The sequence below is a fragment of the Gavia stellata genome, chromosome 19, assembly GCF_030936135.1.
Source record: "Gavia stellata isolate bGavSte3 chromosome 19, bGavSte3.hap2, whole genome shotgun sequence".
Lineage (NCBI taxonomy): Eukaryota > Metazoa > Chordata > Aves > Gaviiformes > Gaviidae > Gavia > Gavia stellata.
The window spans coordinates 17,471,459-17,495,111 of record NC_082612.1 but is presented as its reverse complement, the minus strand read 5'-3'; the positions used below and the strand labels follow the sequence as shown (position 1 = coordinate 17,495,111).

The following is a 23,653-nucleotide window of genomic DNA, read 5'->3' as shown; positions in this document are numbered from 1 at the left end:
AGAGAACGCTGGATCTAGCTGGCAGTGATGGCAACTCCTAGGCTGGCAGAGGTTGCAGAAGGTATCTGACAGAATAGGAAAATAGATAAGCATGGCCTGAGTCTTAAGCATTGTATCACAGCATTCTTTACATGGTCATCTTCTCCTAGTGTTTTTCATCTTTTATCGTCAGTGAATCCTTGGCAGAATTTTTGTTGGTTTTGGGTAGAAGGCTAAGCTCTTGTGCTATTAAACGTAGGTGTTGTGACCAGTAGAATAGAAGAAAGCATATTATGTTGTTAAGGGTTAATATGACAAATGAAGAAAGAATAATAAAGTTTCTTCATAAATTACCGATGCCACCTCATCTGAAATACAGTGTGCAGTCCTTGTCACAGCATTCCAAAAAGCACGTGGCAGAAGCAGGATGGCCCTTTTACAGTCCAAGGCCTTGACAAAATTTACCTGGAAAAAGCTTCAGAAAAGAGCGCTATACGACAAAAAAACAGGACATTTAAACAGGTACATATGTCTCAGGCGTGCTGAGTAGTAAAGAAAAGATGATGGATCAGAAAATTCTGTTGTCTTGTGCTCCCTTGTTCCTAAGGGAAAAACAAAAGGGATTTTTAAAAGAGAAAATAAACCCCCATACTTGTCACAAAACTGCTATTACTTTTTGAGGTAACTTTTTTATGAGATTATTGATACCAAAAGGTAAAAATATCAAGAATATCTAGAGTAATTATTAATTATAACACTAAAATGTGCTAGTGACATTAAACTTCATGACTGAAGATCAGCCAATCTAGAGAGGAGGAGGAGCTCTGTTGATTGGAGATTTCTCTATACAGCTTGCAATTAAAATTTTCTCAGATGTGTTTAGTGTGTGCTATGTTTGGAGAATGAGTCCTGGACAAGAAGGACCGTTGATGTCTTTCAGTAAGGCAGCTTCTATTGTTACATATGTAATGGACAAAACTGGCATGATTAAGATTTTCATTTCATTAGCCAAATTTGATTCTGTTTTTCTGAAATGGTTACATTTACTGCAAGAGTTATCAAGCTTCTTTTGGTCTCCCTGGTGTTGCAGTGCACTCACTGAAGTCAAGGTTGTATTTTCTTTTCAAAATCTAGAGCAGACAAGCCTTTCTCCCATCAGCATCGAAACTATTGCGGCATGGGTTAAGTGTGTTACCATTTCAAATTTGTGTTGTTATCTACAGAACATAACAATCACTACCATCTGATGGAATAACTGCTTACAGTCATTCATTTGTACAAAACCTTTAGTTGATCTAACTGTTTTTGAGAACTTTATAGTTAAGTACTTTATCTTACAATGTAAGCTGGCAATTCATGATTTTAAGTAATGCATGTATTTTCATTAAATAAGGTTGTATAGGAACCAGGAATTCAATGCAGTTGAAGATGATAGGGAAGGTTTTTCTTAGACAATAATATAGTGTATGCGTATTTTACCATTCAGAAAATTTTGAAGATAAAGTATATTATCACATTAGAGCAAGAACTAAGATGTGACTTGGCACAAGGCACTCATATTATACTGACTGTGGTGGAGCTGTAGTTTGATAAGAAATCAGACTGGCTCTTTAAAATACCTTCAGAAGCAGCCCTGTCCCTCATTTCAGTCCTGATCTGAAAAGAGGTGTACTAGTTAAGTAATTTTCAGGAGACAAAAGAATAGTAAGTCTTGCAGCCAACATGCTTGAAGAGAACAGGAAACTATGCTAATTCTCTCCATGGTATGGTGGGTGGAAGAATGCAGAGCTGCTTTTATGCCTTTCTACAGAGGATATCTGAATAAAAATTAGGCTTTTTATTTTTCCTTTGAAAATACTTGTGGGACTGCATTAAAAGCTATACAATGAGATGCAGGCTTTGAGATTTTACTAGTTTTGTTGTCATTGATCTAGACAATGAGCTTTAGAATATTTGAAGTGATTTATGGAAACTGCTGACTGCCCCAGTAGGAAGCAGATGTCAACTCCACTTCTGGGAACTGAAACTACTATTTCAATAACTTGAGTACAAATAAATAACGTGCAGTAATTTGGATAAACAACATATTTCTCAAAAACACACCAATCTTTCCAACAGGCAAAGTATACCAGGACTGGAGAGGTGTGATTGCGCCAAATCCTGTGAAGGAGTACAGCCAAGCCAGGCAAAAAAGCATGAAGGGCAAGGAGGTATGTAAAATGACCAAGTATTCGTCAGGAGGGATCAGCTTTGTGTACATTAGAAATTCTTGCGTTTTAGCAATGAACTTTGCTTTCTACGTCAGTGATCTATAATATAAACAATGTTGTTATCAAAACAGGGGAACAAAGTTTATAGCTGAAGAAGTAGCCAAGATTTTGGGTCCAGAAAATTCTCAGCTTACCAGATATCCTTACGTTATTATGAGTACCATGCTCTACCCATTACTACGGACAAAGCAGTGCTTCGGTATTGGTGCACTACCACGAGTAGATCTTCCATGAATGCAAGTCTACTGCATTATGTATGTGCATATGACATATTACATACAGACTGCCATATAAAGAGCAGATCCCTGTTTTAAACTAAAGCAAACATTACATCTAGATTTCTGGAGTACACAGACTTTTAAATGCTGATGGTCACCAAGTGTTAGATAACACAGGCTAATGTCAAAATTGAAATAACTTCATCTAGATATACCCTTCCTTTAAGAACAGGGACAGGTAGACTGATATTTGATTTCTTCATGGCATGGCTACCTCATTGTTTCACCAACTTGATTTTTACATCATCCTATCCAGAATTGTAAGCTTTTTTCCCAATGGGCTAATAAAGCTGAAATTATTTGACCTAACCTCATGTAAAGTAAGGCAGAAACTGGATAATTTACATTACCATACCTTTATAGCAATTTTAACAAATATTTTATGAAAAATACTGAACACTGAGAAGACTACAGAATCTCAAATTTGTATAGTTGAAATGAGGTAAAGCTCAGAAAGCAATAGAAACATTTAACAAAACTTTACATGTTCTATACACAAGATTTAGAAACTATATGGTTTTGAGGTACAAAGATTAAATGTTAAAAGTAATTTAAGGTAGCAAGCAGCTGGTGGAGGTAACTTCCCTGCTTAAAGTTTTCTGTTTGACCTTAGAAGTGAATAGATCCTACTATTTAATAAAATAATTTAAACCATATTTTAGCCTGTTGGAAAACACTTGTGAAGACTGAAAGGCTTGCAAGAAACAAAAGTGGAAGTTTTCTTTTTTCTTTAAACATTTATTTTGTTCCTAAAAAGAAGCCTCTATCTGTGAATAAAGCAGAATATAAAAGAAGAGAGAAGGCTTGATAGCTTAAATTGAGTTGGACAGGATTCTGGATAGTGGCAGTTGAAATTCTAGTACCTCTTCAATTGAGAGATGTTATCCCTAAAAGCATCTTATAATGATAGTTACTTTTAAATGAGTCATTCTCAGATAGATACAGTCAGATAATTGTTCTCTGTATTCTTTGGAAAACACTATGAACCTAGCCTTTGTATAAACAAGAACTTTTCTTTCTGTACTGTAATTCAGTTCTCTTTGTAAATTGTCCTAACAGTCAGTTAATTCACCAAGAGAGTGACTTCGGACTGATAAAAGGGTATTTTCACCTAATGAATCCAGGACCTTGCTGCAGAGGACTGTGCCATTTAAATATTTATTAAGCACTAGTTCTCACCTAGTTAATTTTTTTTTTTCTCCCACTACTTCCATGGAAAAACAGATCTTGTCTCCTGTGGTGGTCAGAAACCTTCAGTTTTCATCCTAAATTTAGGTAAGGCCAATTTGTACTTATTCTTTATTTTGTCAACATTGCCGTTTTGGTTTTATAGCTCTTCTCCCTCCTTGACTTTTTACACCCACTCCTGCCTGAATCAATTGTGTCCACTGTCAGCCTTTGCCTCTCTGGGCTGAAAAAGGTGAAGCTACTTTTTTCCTCTCGTACGAGATGCTCTGCATTGCCCTAATTGTCCTAACAGCCATTTCTCTGCACTTTAACCACTCAGAATTCACCTTGCTGGAATTCTGAGTGACCACAGTGACACAGAATATAACAGTTCACAGAGTAGCATTAAGCTTTTCCTTGTCTGATATTTCTAGGACCAAATTTACTTCTACTCAGCTATGGCTTATTGTCATGCTGGAACTTGCTGAGACATCCAGGTCTTCCTCCTCCACCATTATCTCTAACTAAAAGCTTGTATAGAATTTTTCCTCATTAATCAATTTAAAAACTTGCACTTTGACTGTCACTCTGTTTCTCTAACTCCAGTCTACAATATCATCCAGTTCTTTTTCTTTTCCTGTATGACATTTTGGTCTTCCAGGTTTATTGGTGCTGTACTCCAACTATATGTCATTTCACTGGTACACTCTTATTCTATGCTGAATACTAATAGAAGTATTACTACTTTCACTAGTGACACAGATTTTGGAGGAAATCCACCAGTAACCTTCTGCTAGCCCAAAGTTTCTTGTTTAGATCAATGCACCACTGGCTCTCCTTTACTCAGCTCCTTACCCACCTTGCAGATAACGAGAAACCACAGCTAAGAACTAAACCAGAGTTAGAATTGGTTTAATGTAAAAAGTTGCATAGCTAAGAAATTAATTTTTTATTGTATTTGGAAAAAATATCTGTGAAAGGGTAAATAACTGTGCACCTATGCATACTAAACAACTCATGGTTGTATTCTGAGATTTACTTGTTCTCCATCTTAAACTTTGTATTTTACAAGTGGCTTCTCAGAAATTATCTGCTAATTGGTGACTCATATTATTTCTGGTTTGAAAACTGTACTAGAAAGTGTGATTATCTAAAGATCTTTTGGATGACATTCATCAGCAAAGACACTGAGTCTAAAATTTAGTTTACAGCATGGAATAGACTCATTGAAGATAAGATTGTTTCGGTAATATTTCATTAAATGTTTTGTTAAACAGCACTGATCAGTCAAAATGATTCAATATTACAAGGACAGTGGCAGTGTGTCTCTAGAGATAGTTCAATGACACTATTGTATTCCTAAGTCTGTGGTCAATATTAATGGCATGCCCGGAGATTTAATATTTAGTCTCTGCCATAAGCTTAGACTGACAGTGACTAAAAGCAAAACGTAACATTCAGCCTTAAGAGTATTCTAGCAATTGGAATGTCTTAAGAACCTATGTTAAGATCATTTAGGCTGTAATAAAGGTGTTAACTGAAGTATCCTATAGATGTATGAAATGACAGAGTGAAGTAACCCTTGCTAGCTGATGATGTGCAAACCTTTCTGAGGAAGCCTTCCTGAGGAAGGGTGAAAAGTCCACAGGCTACACCCACATTTAAAAAATAGTATGGAAAAAAGTAGAAAAAGGAGAAATAAAAATCAGATGGGATGGGATGGAATTTGTGTCCTTGTCCAGCTTTAGATAAAGAATAATGTTCAGAAGAAGTAGTATTGCTGAATGCAGTAAATTTTCAGCTTTGACAGCATGGAAGAGTCTTGGGGAGTCTAGATAAAACAGGTTACCTCTTGCATAGAGAGGCACCTGATCATTAAGTCTAAATTAACATTGTATTTCATATTTATTTGTAGTGTGTTGTTTCTAATCTTGCATCAAAAATGCCTGACCTTATCTTTCAGTAAATAAAGAGTTTCTTGATTACTAAGTTTGCTTGGTGTTAAGGATGAGATAAACATGGAATACTACTTCCATGGAAGGAGCGAAATGAAGGACTAAGTGTCATGAGTAGACGTTGCTGAGAAACTATGTCCCACAGTGAGTTTATGGAATTTGGGGAGTCAAGAGTATCTCCCACTATGCTGCAAACACTTGCATTAGGAACAGGGGCTGACTGTGTGGCACTTACTGAAATGTGGTTTTTTTTCAGCAAGGGTAAGCCAGCATTTCCTCTACAAGAAGCAAATGACTGAGAAATATACCCTGACTTTAGGCAAATCCTGAAGCTCTACAGCTGAAATGTTTTCCCCCCAGAAATGAGTTTCAATGGCATTTTTGTCAAGAAGAATTTCTCAGGCCTAGAATATCTGCTGTGGGGAGGAAAGGAGAAAACCAGAAATTCTAACCCTCTCATGAAACCAAGCATGCAGAGGGGGTTTTGGGTAGGCTGTGAAAAAGTGAAGTTGAATTCACTTTGCTGATTCATTCAGGGCATTTTATTCGACATGCGTTTCCAGCATTCACAAGTGAATGCCTTAGCCCCTGTGTAGAATCTCTTGATTTTATTCTGCAACAAAACAGAACTTCAATGTCATGTGAAGTTATGAGTGACCCTGTAAGGAACACGTTACCCAAAGACAGGACAGTACTCCTTATTTGTATAGACAAACATAGCTAAACTACCTTCTTGGAAGAGGCTTTGATGATAGGCCTGTATTGCCAATGCAGTTATGTTGTTTTCACAACTGAATCTGGGGCACATCTTTTCAAGTATTTTCAACATCAATTCAGCTTTCTATTTGCAAGACACGTGTTCCTGGTAGGTAAGTTACCAGGTAAACTTATGTGCTTGCTTCATGGCATTTTTATTTGATTAAAGCCAGCTACAATCTCTAATCTACCAAGAAGAAAAGCTAACCTGGATTAAAATGCAGACAAGAAGTGGGGAAGAAGTAGAAAGCATGTCATGCACAAAGACATCTTTGTCACTGAACGTTTCATGTGAAAGAAAATCACCTTGTAGAGTATTTCCATGTCTGACTGCATTTTCTTTAATGAGAAAAGGCAACAGAGATCACTGTAGCTTATGAATCTGGATAAAACAATGGGTGTGCTCAGAAAGTGCCTGTAGCTTTGCTTACATCTACACACAAGGGGTGTTGTTGTTTCAGGATGGCTTTCATGTATTCTCTGAAAAATTAACAGAAACAAAAAGTGAGAGTGGTTCATTAAACTTTAAAATATGCTTAATAAAATCTTTCTCCAAAAGCGACATGAGGAAGAATGGGTTATAAACAAGGTGTTACATTACCAGAATGCCGTTATTTTGAATTATTGATTTATTTACTTTGGGATGAGATAGAATATAGCTGTAGTGTTTTAAGAGCTGAGATAGCTTGGTTTGCTTGCAATTTGCACTTGACCTAAAATAGGAGACAGTTATTTAAATTGAAAGCTCTTTCAAAGCTAGCTGTGAATTACCCATTTCTGTATTATGATTCAAGGCTGATAAGAGTTCTACTGTTTATCATGCAAAGTGGTTCCATGGTTCAAATTCACCAGTTTAGACAGAATTCCGTAATAATCTGAATTGAACAAAATATGAAACATCCTTTTCCACTCTGTCATCTCTGATTCACAATAGAATGATCAGCTTCTATTCTTCCCATTGATGAATGATTCCAGTTTCAATGTTCCAGCATGCAACTGTAGGTGTTTTTCCTGTGCTCCCTTGTAGGCTTGGCAGAAACTCTTTGTAGATGGTCCAAACTAACCTCTTTAATGCACATTACATTCATTCTTAAAATTAACCTTTACCGCACTGTCTGTTCTAAAGTAACAACCATTGAGCTCCTGATGTACTGTGACAACCCTGTGTCATGTCAATCAAAATCATTTCATTGTTTCCTTGTGTTACTTCATCTCTCTGTATCCCCCTGTTGCTTCTTGATTATTTTTTTTTTTTATACTGTGAATTGTCTGCGTTAGTAACTGTTCTATACTTACTGTATTTAAGCAGTGTCCAGCTTTATGGGGCACTGGGACCAAGACTAAATTCTTGACTTTCTGTGGTGTGGTACCACTAACTTTAGCAGATTGAGCTGATTCCCCCCCCCGGTTGCAACCGAGTCACCTCTTCCAGTCTTTCATATGACACTCTTAGTGCAATTTCTTCTGGGCTGCAGTGATCTGTGGTCTTATTGCAAAAGTTGTTGTATTTTTATATCTTTGGGACAGAAGTCTTAACAGTCTTTTGAGTCATCAGAGTCCTGCGTTTCAGCTTCTCCCCAATTTCAGAAATGCTAGAAATGTTACTTTCAGAAATTGCTGGAAATGTTTTAATGGTATTTTGGGTAATTTGTAATTCTTTTGTAAATTAATGTAATTGTTATATTCATATATATCCTGTCATAGTAAGAAAATTTAAGGTATTCACAAATAGATCGTGGGCCCTGTACAAAAGAGGAAGCAGACTAGCAGAGCTAGAATGGAATAAATTAGTTTATTTAGGTAGCAGCTTTCCATGCAGACATTATTCTTAAATAAAAGTTACTTTTATTCCAGAATAATTATTCTGCTCACAAAGCAGCACCGGCTCTGAGACAAAGCTGAGACTTCTAACACTTTGCAAGTTTATCTCTGAATTCCTGCTGTGCAGATGGCACAGTGGGCTGGGGAGCAGCAGGACTGGGAAGCAATAGAGGAGTTGGCAGGTTGGCGAAGAAGATAACAGGTGGCTTGTGAAGTGGAAGCAAGGTCTTTATTGCAGGCCACCCTTGCCTCAGGCAGAATGAAACTTTGAATTCAAAGGGGGGAGGCAGCCTCACATGAAAGCATATGCAACCTACTGGACCACATACTGGAGACTTCAAAGGTAGTTCAGGAAATAAAGGAAAAGAATTATGAACTTTTGGATGGCCTTGGGTACAAATTGGAAATCTAGAGGGAGGAATGGCTGTTCGAAGGGTAGCTACACACTGAGATGGTGGACCACCACAAATAGAGAGCTGTGGAAGAAAAATACTGTATGAGGTCTTCAGATGATAGTTTTGGTTGTTTTTATTTTTTTTCTCTCAGCAACCTTATCAGAGTGCAGATTGCTGTAACAGCCAATTAAATTCCTTTTGCAAGTGGGAGGCAGGAGACTGAACTCAATTGGCAAGTGGCTCATCGTAGTGTGAAGTGGGAACAGCTCATTCAGAGTCAAACACATGCTTCACTGCACTGTTTTATATGGAAGATTCTGAGAAGATAAGGCCATTTGACTCGTCTTGTTATAGCAGTGTATCAAATAGCCTGGAGAGTGCAAATTGTAAAGAACCTTTGCGTGTATTTCTCACCTCCCACTTTTCAGGGCTTGATGATATGATCTTCCTTATTGTTAAAAGGGAACATGCTTCCAGCTATGTGGTCAACTTACTTTAAGAAAGTAAGGTAAAATATACCTTACTTAAGAATACTTAAGAAAGTAAGGTGAAGAGTAGTTTTCAATCAGCTGTATTAAACCTTATGGGTAGCAGTGTGCTGATCAAAGGTTTATTTTCTCAAAATGTTCATTTTTGAAATACTTGTGTTTGAAACTTGATTCATGAATATCAGAGACATTCAGAGATCTGGTCTTGGCACATACTAATCACATGCATAGTAGGATTATAGTGTCTACTGTCAGCTCATAATCTGAATCACATACTGATAAGCACAGCTGAAGGACCTAAGAGTCCCTTGGACAATGTCTTGATAGCATTTGAGAAATCTCATATGAATTACTAAGATAGATTTGAAGTAACTTAGAAAGTTATCAAGTACCTATCTTCCTCTGAATTCATACATTTATACCCAGACATGTGCAAAGTCACTTACTGTAGTGTTGGATCTTTGCCCAGAAATTAATTTTTGGAGAATTACTCTTGAGGTCATATGCAGATAGTATGCTTATTGCACCTCTATGTCCACTCTTTTCTCATGTTTTCTCTCAGACAGCTGGTGTTAACATCCCGACTGCATTAAAATAACTAGTCACATCTCAATTGCACAAGATGTGTAATTTAATCTTCATATTAAATCATAGATGGGGACTTTATTAGGCATTGGCTTGGCTTTGACCACATGAACTAAAGTGTAGATTGCCTTTCAACATATGCCTTACATGCCTGACAGGGTTTCCAAATGAATGAACAGGGTTGATAAAATGATGGCTTTGCCACTCTAGTTCTGGGAGGAGCAACTTCAGGACTCAAATCCCTAGATCAAAACCAGAAGCAAAGACCAAAATATAGCAAGCTTATATAAAAGCTAACCAAACTGGACAAGACTACTCAGTGGTGACACAGAACTTAATAAATAAATGACCGAAGAACTATACACCTATAAAATGAGGTACTAAATAAGACTATTCCTGAGCACATGCATGCATTTTAGCTCTCCCACCAGATAACAGTTAATTGCACTGGTGGCTGATGATCCTAAAATATACAAGGGTGTGCAGAGCCAGGTCTTCTATTGGCAATAACAATTGCTTGAATTGCAGTAACAGCCTCCTAAGAAGAACATTTTTCTCTAACAGTTGGGTAACTCATACCTCGCTGCTTGAAATCTGCAATACAAGTCAGCACACTGAATTGCAGCCTTTAAAACCTGCATTCTTTGATTAAAAAATGATAATCAGTGTCTAGCATTCAGGCTCTGTGAGTAGAGTTGCTAAATAGAATGCTTGGAAGAGTGGTTTAGTTGTACTTAATGCATTGCCGTCATTAGTCTAGCATGTACCGCATCTGATTTTTCAAACAAAATCATGGTTTGTTATTTGTTCATCAAAACATTCTGGTAATTGAAAAAGTAATGAAAACATTTGGTGGAGGTAATCACTCTGTGCACATGCACCTGAATGAGCTCTGAATTTGGCATTATCACACAGACAGGAACTTGGAATCATTGTGGTTAGTTGTCTGAAATTGCTAACCAAAGGGAGTACAAGACAAGTAGGAGGTTGGGTATGGAAAGGAAAAGAACTTAGGGCTGAACAGAAAACATCACCATGTCTGTGTACCTCGAGGCAGGTAGCAGTGTGGAGAGAGGCTACAGACAGGAGCTAGTGACAGAAGCCAAGCACATCAAGTCAGAAGAATAATCAGTGCAAATGTTGGCAGAATAGCACAGCTGGGAGCTGGGCTGAAGTATCAGGGACTCCATAGAGCATGGTAGGGTCTAAGGTGGTAGATAATAGGCAAGGCTAGTGTACAGCTGAATATGAGACTCTGGTTTGAGTAAATGAAACTAGGGAGCAGGATCTGAAGCATGAGGTAGTCAAAAATATGTGGAAACATGCAACCAATAGGACTCACTTTTTCATGAGGTGGATAGGAGCAAATCACCTGTCAGGCATGCAGTCTTTCCTTCAGCTCTTTGAATGTGTCAGGTCCTTAACTCATAGGGAGACTCCTGAGGCTGGCTGGAGTGCTGATAATCTAATTGGAATTTACTAAGAATATCAAAGTACCTGTGTAGCTGGCTGCTGATTGGGATAGAGTTCTTACTACATCCATAGTACATCCATGTCTTAAATACTACGTGCCAGTCATGCTGTCCTAAAAAGAAAAGGGATCTAGAAGGTAGTGTATGGGATTGCTGGAGGTGTGGACTAGTTTCAGTCATAAAACAGACTAAAGAAGCTGGGAATTGTGAGGTCAGAAAGTGTTTCATGCTGTATTTACTGCTAATGGATATCATATACCATTTTACCATCCATTGATTCAGTATAATAAAATTTAGGTGACAGAGGTAACAGATCAGGAGTAAAAATTTTGAAAGTAGGGGAAAGGTTAATAAAGAATCATAGATATTGTTTTTCTAGCTCAAGAACTGCGGGGACCTAATAGATATTGTTTTTCTAGCTCAAGAACTGGAGGGGCCTGATGAAATCATCAGGTAGCAAATTTAGAACAAAAACCCAAAAATCTTTTTCATATAATGCATAACTGAATTGTGGATCTGGCAGCCACAGGTGTTGCAAAGTCTGAAAATAGAAAAGGGATCAAAAAGGGATTAGGCAATTTGATGTCTGATTCGTTATTCAGTGGCTATTAAATATAAGGGTATAGATGCTGCCTCTAGCTCAGTCACTAAACTGCTGATAGTCAGAAGTCTATAACAGAGAGTCTGTCACCCTTGAAAGTGCCATGTTTCTTATGCCTGCCTATACTCCTTTGCTGGCCATTGTTAGGAAGAGCATATTGGGATGGGTGGTGTTTTGGTGTGATGTCAAATATCCGTTCTTTAGCATGCTTTGTTTATTACTGTGTTTCAGGAACACGGGGATTAAAATGGCAAGGACATCTGAGGGGGTTATAGTTACATGCTTCAGTTATATACTGGGTTGATTGTTTTATTTTTTCATTTCTCTGAGTCTTTTACAGATGATGGTATCCTTTCTAAGAGGCAGCCAGATCAGAAATGCATCACAACAAAAGCCAAACAACCTGATCTATCCAAGCGGTAGCAAAGGTTTGTGGGTTTTGTGTTTTCATAATTCATTAAATGAAAACACTGTTAGAATTATAAGGTAGCAGGACAGGGAGTAGTCACTGAGGAGGTGGAAAGAAGAAAGCAATATTTACCCTTTTTGAACCTGTATGTTTGAACTTAAAGCAAAGTATTGCTAGGTTCATCCCTAACGTTTGCTATTACTAATTAGATTGGTTTTATTTCTTTGAACTTTTTAGTTTTGCTCGGTAAAGCAGTAAGTCCTATCTAAATTTAAAACCTTTTAAAACTGTATGTACGGTTCTTGAAATATGACAGTTATAAGCTATCTTAGATTTTACCTGTCTAATTGACTAGGTCTTCCTTCTGTCTTTCCAGATTATGGTAGACTTCCAAGCGAACAAAAAGAAGAGCGCTGCATCAAGTGCTAAGTCAGAAAGGAGGAATACGAGGTGCTTTTTTCCTATTCATCTTTTGTAAAAATGACAGCAGATGAAACTGATTTACTTATTTTCAAACTTATTTGTCAATGTTTTTCTTTTGGAAATTAATATTGAAAACTGACAAAGGCATTAGAAAGCATGAATAGATCTTAGTGATACATTTACACTATTAAGTTACAAAACCTCAGAATGGTGATTCCGGGTTCTTCTGCGTGATGAATGAGATCTGTTTGCTTGATCTGCTGTTAACATCACTGAAGCCTCAGGAAACTAGGCAATTTTAGTATCAGGCCCTGAGACCAACTAAATTGGGCTCACTGAATTTGAAAACTCTGTCATCAACTGGAAGTGAAAGCTGTTGTTGTGCCTGTCCTTACAGCTTGCCTTTATTCCTCCGTGTTGTTTCACTGTCATATTTTGTCTTCTGGGTACATCCTGAGTGAATAATTTGGGACGTATCTTTGAGTTTAAGCAGTGTTTCATCACCTTCTTAATTTATGTCTGCATGAATTGTAATTAGCTGGTCATCAAAATTCTACTCAGCCATACATTGATTATGTATATGCATATCTTCAGATTTTATTTGTAAAGTGATAATTTCTGGATTGAGAACATACTGACACTTATGAGTAATCACTGGGCTCCAGTTCAGCACTCCATCTGTATTCAGCAAAACACTTAAGCGTATGTTTAATTTTAACTTTAGCTCAGGTAAGCATGCAGTTGCCTCCATCCAAATTCAGCATAGCATTTTAAGTATATGCCTAACTTTAAGCATATCCTTAAATCCTACTAAAGCTGAAATCAAATACATCCTTAAGTGTCTTCATGAATATAGATAACTACTGAATGAGGTTTGATGAAATGAACTCTGTTGGCCATTAAATAACAAGAAATGCCTGGCGATGATTTCATTAATGTCCTACAGACAGGGAAAATATAACAGAGAAATAAAACAATGTATTTGTTTCTTGAAATTCTAAAAGCTAAACTGTGTGCTGTTGAAGATAAAGTATTTTATAAAATGGGGGTGTGTGTCTTTCTATCCCTTAAAGAAGGCTGTATCAGTAGGAAATCAAGACTTCATTCTCAGTGTTACGTTAAGTTCAGAATGTTCAATAAAATTCTGTTTCACTCTTTAAACAAGACATTTCAGATAATGTATCTAAATCTGTTTAAAACGACAAATGATAACGAGAGCACAACTGGTCGCAGAAACTTACAAAGGAAATGAGTAGCCTGTATACAGGTGGTAAGGATGTTACAGCTTATGGTACATTTTTTATGATTCTGGGTTTTTTTCAATGCTGAAATGTTTGATTCACATCACCATTCTTTGTTTCAGTCCATTTTCACTTTTGCTGCTTCATCCTCTACAATCTTTCTGCACTATTCATGTGAAAAGCTCTTTGCATTTTTTATTTCAGATCCTCTCCTATTGCAGTTCATGAAGTCTTTCAACAGTAGGCTGTTAATCCTTTGCAGATTAATATTATTTCAGTGATAATCCTTTCATTTGTTGAATTTTTAAGACACATAATCATTAAGGAAAGTGCTTGACAGATTTTCCATTAAAGTAGTACAAAGCAGGTGGTATGTCTTTAATGTACGTTGGTAGCACTTTATGTTGCTCATTTATAAAATTAATTTTGCAGATGAAGCAAATAAGTCTAGGGTTAGTTATTGGTCTTTTCCCTTTGGTATTACAGTTCAAATCCATTCAAGGAAAAATTTATTCAGGGGGTTGCAGAAAAACCAGGGTTAGGATATCTGTTTGAATACTCTTTTCACAACTCCATTGCTACTTTCCATCTGGAGTAAGGGTCAGCTTGGGTTTCGTCCTGATACTGTAAAGCAACAAGTATATAGAGAAAAAACAGGGTATAATTTAATACGTGACATTTGCCTTCAGGAAGGCCATAAGATGTAAATGGTGTACAGGAGTTATTCCAGCTCTCCGTACAATGCTAATTCTTGTCTTCATTTAAGTTAAACATATGACTGAAATACTCTTCCCCAGATGGAACTGAAGTCTGTAATTATCTTGCAATAATGGCTCACATAAATCTCTTGCCATTAGAGTTTTTGATTTGCTGTTGATTCCCAGCTCAGTGTCCATGACTGTCCTTTTCATTTAAATTCTTTACCCTCTTTCTTTGTCTTCTTTTTCCTCTGATATTTCCCATATTGACTTATTTCTCATTTTCCTGTTCTTTTATGCACACTGGTCAAACAATAGACAGGAAGGGAAGGCACAGGTATTAAAATGCAGTGATACTGAGTAGTCTCGTAAGCCACATTTTAGTTAAGATCTCAGAAGCAGTGCTTCAAATTTAATATACAAACAGCAGAAATGCTTTTTAGCTAGAGATCCGAAAAACATTCAAAGTTTATTAAAACCTCTGTTTAAACAAATAGTAGGTGTGGCCTACCATAGTAGGCTGAATTTTCGCTTTTATGTACTGAAAACTCATAGATACTTTAGGCAGGAGGGAAAGGAAGCAGACACCACAACTCTTTAGGAAAATCAGGTCCTGAACTTGGCAAACCTTTAGCTGATTTTGTCACATATTTGCAGCTTTAAAATGATTTGGCCTTTGCAACAGCCAAAATAAGTGTCCTTTAATCACTTCCAACCTATTAACAGATGGGCAAACAGCTTTTATAAATGGGGCATACAAAATACTTCAATATCAGCCAAAACTAATTAGTAGCATTATCTGAACTGAAATTTGTAAGTGATGGAATATATATTAATGCAGATAAACTGTTGGTTTGATAGAAATCCTGTTTCAAACATCATGCTTGGTATTTGTTCTGCTCTAGTATGTTCTAGACACTTACCAAATAAAACCCACATTTTTTTTCTGTTTAGCTATTTTCTTCTATTAAAACAACAAATTCTCCTGTAAAAGTTATCATTAGGGATAATGTAACTGAGAGAAATCACATTAAGCAAGAGCTAGTTTAGTATGCATTTTTTGTGGCATACAAGAGACAGAACAATGTAACTTGAACACAATCTTAAATAAATTAATCTTTAAGAACAGCACAAAATACTGATATAAGACATTATTTATACAGCAGTGCCAGAGCATATTAAATATATCTTTACACAGCACTATTAATCAGAATATGTAAATTGCATGAAATTAAATTGTGAGATTATAAAAAAAATTGCCACATGTATAATTCAGTAGGAAGAGCCATTTAATGCATTGCCGTCAGATCTGCAGCATGAATTTGATCTTACAAAGACATCTGTAGTGCAGACAGCTGCTGTACCTAAGTGAGGATTTGATTGTACACTCGATCTTTCAAACAGGCGCTTATCCATATCTTTCATATCATTTTTATTATCGTGGATCTAAAAAAGAACGTAATGGTTACAAAATCAGAATTGTTCTGAAATATATTTTCATTTAAAAAAATCAAGATTTGTTGATTTTAGGAAGACTTTCTCTCCTTCCATCTGAGTGCCTTGCTTTCCCCAAATAGCCTCAACTTACATAGTGATTTGAGGATCTTGTTTGAAAAGTCAAACTATATCTAGAATCTGAAATAAATCTGAAAACAATGTTAAGAAAAGATTCAAACTTTTCTTCCTGTAAGATAGCACAGTGGGACGTGCCCTCCCAAAATAGATAATTACCTCTGATAAACTTTTTCTCTAAATTTGGAAACAAGAATAATCTATAGAAATACTGTATATATTCTATATACGTATGTAGCTAATAAGTCAGGTAGTTCCCTTCCTGTCCATCTGACATGATGTTGTTCCTTGGTCTTCGAAGATAGTGGGTTTGATCAGTCCAGAGATGTAGCCCTTGGATATCCTCATGCTTGGCACATTCTCATGTCTCAGAGTAGATAGACATCACCTGCAAACTGGCTAGACCTGTCTAGAAACAGTTGTGGTGATGAGTCCACTCATTCCCTGTGCAACCTATGAAACTGCAATTTCTTTGAAACCCTACAGGCAAATTAAAATGCTGCTGTTCTCTGATAGAATCACTGGGGAAAATAATAAATGCACAGCCTCTGCTAGTACGGAGCTTAATTAAGCTGGTAAAAGGTTCAATTCTTTGTTCAGTGGAAAGGCTTAGAGGGTGTACCAGATTATAAGTAAGTGGTGAAATTGTGGTCCCATACTGTGAGGTTATATGAAATACCTGGAAGATTTTTCAGCCAGTGGAGAGATCAAGATTGATGGAACAGATTTGTCTTTGTGGCATAGAGTGGAATGATGAATAAGTGCACATGATATTTTTTAATTATAAGGAGATGGTCTGATGAGAAATCCTGCCGGCTCTTGGCTAGAGGGAGAAAGTGCTACAGAATACCAGAAAATAACCCATTTGAAATTCATCATCGAAGTTATTTTGTTTAAAAAAAATCCCCACCAATATATTATAATCTCAAAAACAAACAAACAAAAAAATCCAGCAAAAGACAAGATTTTGAGAAATAGTCAGATCTCAATTTCTCAAGCATTTTCTCTGACTAGCACCTTGCTTAATTAAGACCAGGCATCAAAAAACATTTTCCTCTCAATTCAATGATATTTCAAGCAGATTGGTTTAGTCTTGGCACAATCTGGATGTGGGTAAGTAAAATTACAACTGATTTTACAGCACACAGCTACTTATGACCTTAACTATAAAATCACGATTTCTATTCACAATTGGACTTTCAGAAAAAAAGAGAGCTCTAAATGTGGTTGATGAAAAATCCTTAGCAACCTTTTGGTTTACATTTCTGCCAATTACACTGCTTGAAATGCAAAATCTAGCATTTTGATTATTCATCATATATATTTTGATCATTTCATCAATTGGGACATAGTCAAGTAATCACACAGGAGGACTGTAGAGATGAAACTTTGGAGAGTTCCTTTCTACTTATTCTGTATCAAGACAAAGTTGAGAGCTTTTGGGGTTTTGAAATTACTTTTAGTAATTTTACTGTAGTAAATACACGTACAATTCAGGTTATTTAATATCTTGGGTTTTCTGGTGTTTCTGCTATCTTGTTTTGACAGGAAAATCTCCAGTACAACCTTTCCTGGTGGGTTCCTATGAAAAGGATTGGTATCAATACTTTCCTACGTTCTTGTAAAATTATTTTTTTGGGGGAGGGGGAGGGAATTTCCTGGCAACTTTAATGAACACACATTAATAAAATCCATGGAAGTTAGTATTCAGATAGAAGAGGCACTTAAAGGTTTCAATGTGTCTATCTGCTATAGTTCGTGTTAGCAGTTCAATTGTAAGAGCTGGTAGGTAAGTTATTTTTTTTAAGTCTTACTCAAACTAATTTTTTTGCAATAGAGTATTTTCACACAAAATCTGACTTTTTGTGCTCTCCACTTTGTAAAAAAAACCCAAACCTGTACAGTTGAATAGGAATTGAAAATGTTAACAACGTTTAAAATAATAACTTAATCCTTATAGTTTACAAAGCCACGGGCATTGTGCAGATCTACCCAGCTGCAGCAGAACAGTTGGCAAGCAGATTTGGATGCCAATTCTGTAATTGTAGATGGTAAATGACCAACAGTTCCTTTTCAATCTTTTCAAGCTATTCATTAAATCAAAGGATTCTACATGATTCTGTAATTATTTTAGGTGCACATTACAACATGTCTTCTAGAATTTTGTTTCATAGTTCAAGCATTTGTCCACCAAACTGAAAAACAAATCTTCTGTACTTCAATTTCTAGTGACAAATGCCTTGACCTTCAAACTTCGAAGGTGAAGAAACATGTAACTCACCTGGAAGTCTTTGAAGCTTCTCATGACAGTAGAAAGCATCCTAGCAGTAGAGAAATACTTAAAGCAGTCATTTGCATTCAAAGATAATGTGAGAGGGTGGCTTGAACACAGGGCATTCAAGAGACTTGAGATTAAGGTAATGTCTTGATTGTTTAATCTGTGTACCACTTGAATTTTAATAGTGTAAGAATTCTTGAGTATTACTATTTTGCTATGGAAAAACCCCCATGCTCAGCTAGTTTGTCTGTCACGGCTGTTCTGCGCCTTCAAGGTTAGGGAGAATTCAGTGATAGCGAGTGCTCTGCTGGGACCTATTTCCATCACCTGATCTCAGGAAGGCTCTCTATTAGTTTTTAGAAGCCTGTGTGACATTTGAGTGCTCTGCCTTCGGAGAGTCTTGCTGTACATGCATATTGTACTGTTAATTCTGGGGCTTGCAGTTTTTCAGGTAGAGAAACAGGCTGTAACTAACAGACTGTTTATTGCACTCTTCTCCCACTCTGTTTTAAGCTTCAATTACTGAAAAAAAAATCATGGATTCTATAGTATAATTACTGTTTTTCATGTTTGTCATCTAGTATTGCTAAATGAAATGCCAGTTCCTGAGAAATGACATACTAGAGAATGCACTTTTGCCTTCCATCTCAGAGTTTATACCAAGTTAAAAGAGCTTATACACATTACAGGATGAGTGCTAATGGAGGCTGCATAACTTCAGTTAAGGTATCATTTTTCTGGTGATGTCTAAGTCTCCTATCTAAGAAGTACACTATAAGAAAAATTATACCTAGTTCCTACTTGACCCACTTATTTGAATTAAGTCATCCGTTAAACAATCTATTTTTTTTAGTTTTCCAGAATCCTAAAGTAGGGTAATAAAAATCAGGTCATATTATTTGGTAATCATCAACCTTTAAAAATATTCCTTCACTTTATATACTGGAGGATAGGGAGTTTTTGCTGCTGTTACAGTTAATGGTGAGGTGAGACAGCATTTCTTGATATCTACTCCTGTACTGTTGAAAACAAATATATATTTTTCATCCCACAACATACTTTTAATAAAAAAAAAAAAGAATGTTGAACACAGAGTTTCTCACCTTGCCAAGTTTCACTGTTCCACTTTTCCCCTGCTGAGATACAGAACCTAGTCTTTCCCCCAAGACTCTGATTATGTGCGGGTAGTATTTCACATAGTCCCTGATCTACTGTAATTTGGGATAAAATGTGTTTATCCCAAAAAAGTTTTATCCAATGGTTTTATCCACTCACCTTCGGAAAGGACCATCCCTTATCAGCACTCTGGAGTAATTGTTTTTACCTATCTGTCCATATGAGTTTACAGGAATTGAATTTGTTCTTGCTTTCTTTTAAGATTTTCTTATATGCTGCGCACCTCTTAGTTCCACCTTCTTGTCTGTTTCTTTAGACACCCTTCACTTGTTTCTTACAGTAGTGAAAGTGAAACATATGTGTAATTACAGTCTACAAGTCATGGACGATCCCTACTGTAAAATGATAGCCCGCATTAGATGTCGAGCTGGTATTTTGGATCTCTCTACACCACTTTGGTATTTTGAATTAAAGGAGTAGATGGACAAGAAAAAATGTAAGTAATCCCATTTTTTAATAGAATTATCTTTTATGTTAATTTCAGAGGTCTGTCTGTTCTTAAGTAATATTCCATGTCTGCAACACAATTATTTTAAAGTGATTTTTGGTGCAAGGAAGATTTCATGTCTCCAAAGGCACAGCTGCATTGCTAAGATGTCATTCTGGCACTGCAGAACTGTAGGGTTTAGCTTGAATAAAGAGATTCTTCTGGTCACTTGATGAGGAGACACGCACAATAGAATAAACAGCAATGGTCAGGAGAAGCATGAACAACAATAGCTTGAAGGCGTAACCAAGCAGACACAGACACGAGGGCTGCTTCTCCTGACACATAAGCTGAGAAGTGTTGAAAGGAGAGGAAATAGTTGCCTAATACCAAAACTGCCTGTTCCTTAGCTCCAGATGCTCTGCTCACTGCCTTCTGCATTCTTCTGAATGTTTCTATTTGTGTAGTCCTTATTACCCCAAGGATTATAGGAAGATATTAAGGAAAATAAAAAGCAGTTTAGACTGCAAAATTTAATCTAAACTTCCTTTTTGTCTGATCCGTTGCCCTTCAAATTCCTCCTCCAGAGTAAGAGGTGGCCGTCTCATCACAGAGGATATTTAAGATTAGATGAGTGTGCATACACTAGAAAATAGCTTTCCTGATGGGAAAAGGCTGAGAAAAAGAGAATTAGTATGAGTTTTCAACCATGCATCAAAAGGTTGGACTTATGTGACCATTTTCATACCTAAGGGTTAGAAATGTACTGCTTTTTTTTTTTCTTCTCTCCTTTAAATAGGCATTAGCATTCCAGAGAAATAAAAAAGTACCACCCATTAAATACTGGAATTAGGTTCTAATTGAGTCTTATGCTTTTTGAGCTTGATATGTATTAATTGTTTATGTCTTGATTCCCATTTCCATTCAGTCCTTTAATTCTACATTATTAAAGCTTTATATTTCAGTATAAAGTAGGAGGATTGTAATACTTAATTTGAACATATTCACTGGGTAGACTTTGAGTTCCCTCCAAATGCCTTAGTGATGCAAATCATGTAATCTGAAGATTCACGGCATAGTCTCAGTTTTGACTTCCAAATTCCATAATCAGGTCTTATACTCCTAACATCACATAGGAAAAAAAATAAAATGTATATATATAAAATTTGATTTTCCCCATATGTTAGAAAAAATATCAATAAAACTAATCTATTCCTAAAACATAACCCTATATCCTCCTTATCCCTCCTTCTTATCCCAGGCTGCATAACTCATAACATACTGTCTAATGCTGGCTGACTGAAAAGTTTGTATTACTCTTCATATTGTAATGAAATGCTGGTTGATGGTTGAGTCACTGATGCTTTAATAGGAAGTCATGAGTTTATACCATCAAAGCTTCTTTGTTTGTAGATGAGATAAGATGTTGCAGCCCAATGTATTGTCTTTTTTTGTTGTTTTGTCTTTACGGTATTCAAAGATTAGAGTGCAAACTCTGCCTTACAAGGCAGATGCTGTTTTTCTGAAATGTTAAATTGACATTAATTTGCTCTGCTTTGATGAAGACAGATAGAGGTATGTTATAGATGCTCATGCATAACATACAGTATAATATGATCTATTGCTGTTAACCCTTATGGGAAAATTGGTGGGTTTGTTAATTAGTAGTAAATTAGCTAGACTAGTATTTTCTGTCTCTCATGGACGAAGATTTGCAGAATTGCACCAATTCTGAAAAAATCTGTGAGCTAGGTATATCAGCTGAAATGTTCTGTGGACATTAAAGTATAGGAGACTGTGAAGTTTTTTAGTTTTAATCTGTACTTTTCCCTCCCTGAGCAGTAGAAAATAAATCACACAACACCTATCTCTAAGTTAGTATCTTTGACTGAATCTATATTATTTAATGTATTACATTTATCAAGAAAGTAATTGACTGTTAGCCTACTGGTATAAGTCCTCCTTGTTCATTCTTTTTTTCAGTAGCTGCAGCAAGGCATCTATGGGCATTTGCAGTACAAAAATACTGGGGACAGTGTCTTACACTGAGTTTTCCCCTTGCCTTTTACCCTAGGGGGAGCAGTTTAATATACTGCTTTAGGTAGGTTGAGCGTATCTGCCAAGTAAAAAAGAGTATTAACCACTATAATTACTTACCTCAACCTCTTTCTACCAGCCTAGTTCTGCAGAGTCCATCACCTTTCCATTTTGAGAAATTCTAATATGGGCAAGAGATGTTTTTCAGCCTAACTGTTCCTCCTTGCATTCGATAAGGATGATGTGTGAGTTTCACTTTAGTGCAAGAGTAAGTCAGCAGCAAACTACCCCATCATATGACCTCTGCATAGGCCTAAGTTTTCATGCAAAGTTTATTAAGCATATTAACTTGATTCTGAAGAAAATACTTCTAAAAAAGAAGAAAAGATTCTGAAGAAAATATTTCTAAAAAAATATCAGTGCCTAATAACTTACTGTAAATATGTATCTGACGGAAGCTTCTCTTCTTCAGTTTATGAAACAATGTTTTCCGAGAGAGAGTTTGACAAAAAGATGGACAGAAAAGATCTGCCTGAATTTTTGAGAGACTGTGGATATCCAATACCTGCTAGTGGCATACAGCATGTCTTCCAGCTGGTCTGTCCAGGTAAGTGGTTTCTTAAAAATGCTTTGCAATGGTACAAAATGTCAACTGCAAATGCTGCAGGCTTTGGGTTTTGTGTTTGTTTGTTTCCTTGCATGGGTAAAGAAGCTATTGTTCTTAAAAGCCTAGTCAGGACAAACCCTACCTGATGTTCATCATCTTTTCCAAAATGGAGCATTTTATCATCACAGTTGAAATAAAGTACATTTTCTAGAATTCCACTGTGTCTGACAATGCTGGAATATAATCCTATACTATCTAAGAGGGTGTAGAGCAATTTTCTGGCAGGCCTGCACTTGCAGATGTCTCCAGGCAAAACATTTGCCCCCTTTGTAAAGTCAGTGGTGCTTGCCTTCCAACATCCTTAAACAACTCAGCCCGACAAACTTTTTACAAACATTCATAGGTGAACGTACTCAGTTTGTGAAAACTCAGTGTAAGACAAACATTCATAGGTGAATGTTTGTAAATAAAATAAGACGTCACAAGGCAAGAATCAAGATATCCTGTACTGCAAATAAGAGGGAGATCATTGCCATTTAAAAATAGAAATAAAACTGTAACCGATTAAGCCCCTCAAATAAATCTAAGGTCTCATCTTCCTTCTGGCTTTTCTTTTTCCCAGGGCCATCAGTGGAGGAGCCTGAAATGCTCTGCTCTTAGTGTAGAGTAGCAGCAGCAGCTCCTGGGTGAGACTTATGGAGGCAGCCTCTTTGGGCACCTCACAAGTTGAGGTGTGGAGATGCCACTTGCAATTTCTCCTCTAGCACACTTCTGTAGCACACTTTTGGTTTGTACTGACATATGTAGGTGCTGTGAACCAAAGCTGGTCTAAACATGAATTTATTACCTCTGTGTCTTCCTAAGCTTGACAGTCATCACAACTGGGAGATTCTTGTGGACAGTGATCTTCTTTAGAAGTTACGGTTAATTTTATGCATTAGCAATTCCAAACAATGCTTTTAAAGTACAACTTTATTTAGTGAGAGAAACCCATGTTTAATTGATGCTTTTGATTTGT

The 23,653-nt window shown here is 36.6% G+C and overlaps 1 protein-coding gene across 1 annotated transcript in view; it reads left to right on the top strand.

Moving 5' to 3' along the window:
* IQCM (IQ motif containing M) overlaps window positions 1-23,653 on the top strand; it is a 190,660-nt gene that overhangs the window by 107,133 nt on the left and 59,874 nt on the right. The window contains 7 exon segments of the mRNA XM_059826739.1: window positions 2,098-2,189; window positions 18,071-18,161; window positions 18,285-18,475; window positions 18,477-18,527; window positions 19,876-19,901; window positions 19,903-20,000; window positions 22,501-22,635. Of these exon segments, the coding sequence (XP_059682722.1) occupies window positions 2,098-2,189; window positions 18,071-18,161; window positions 18,285-18,475; window positions 18,477-18,527; window positions 19,876-19,901; window positions 19,903-20,000; window positions 22,501-22,635 (684 nt within the window).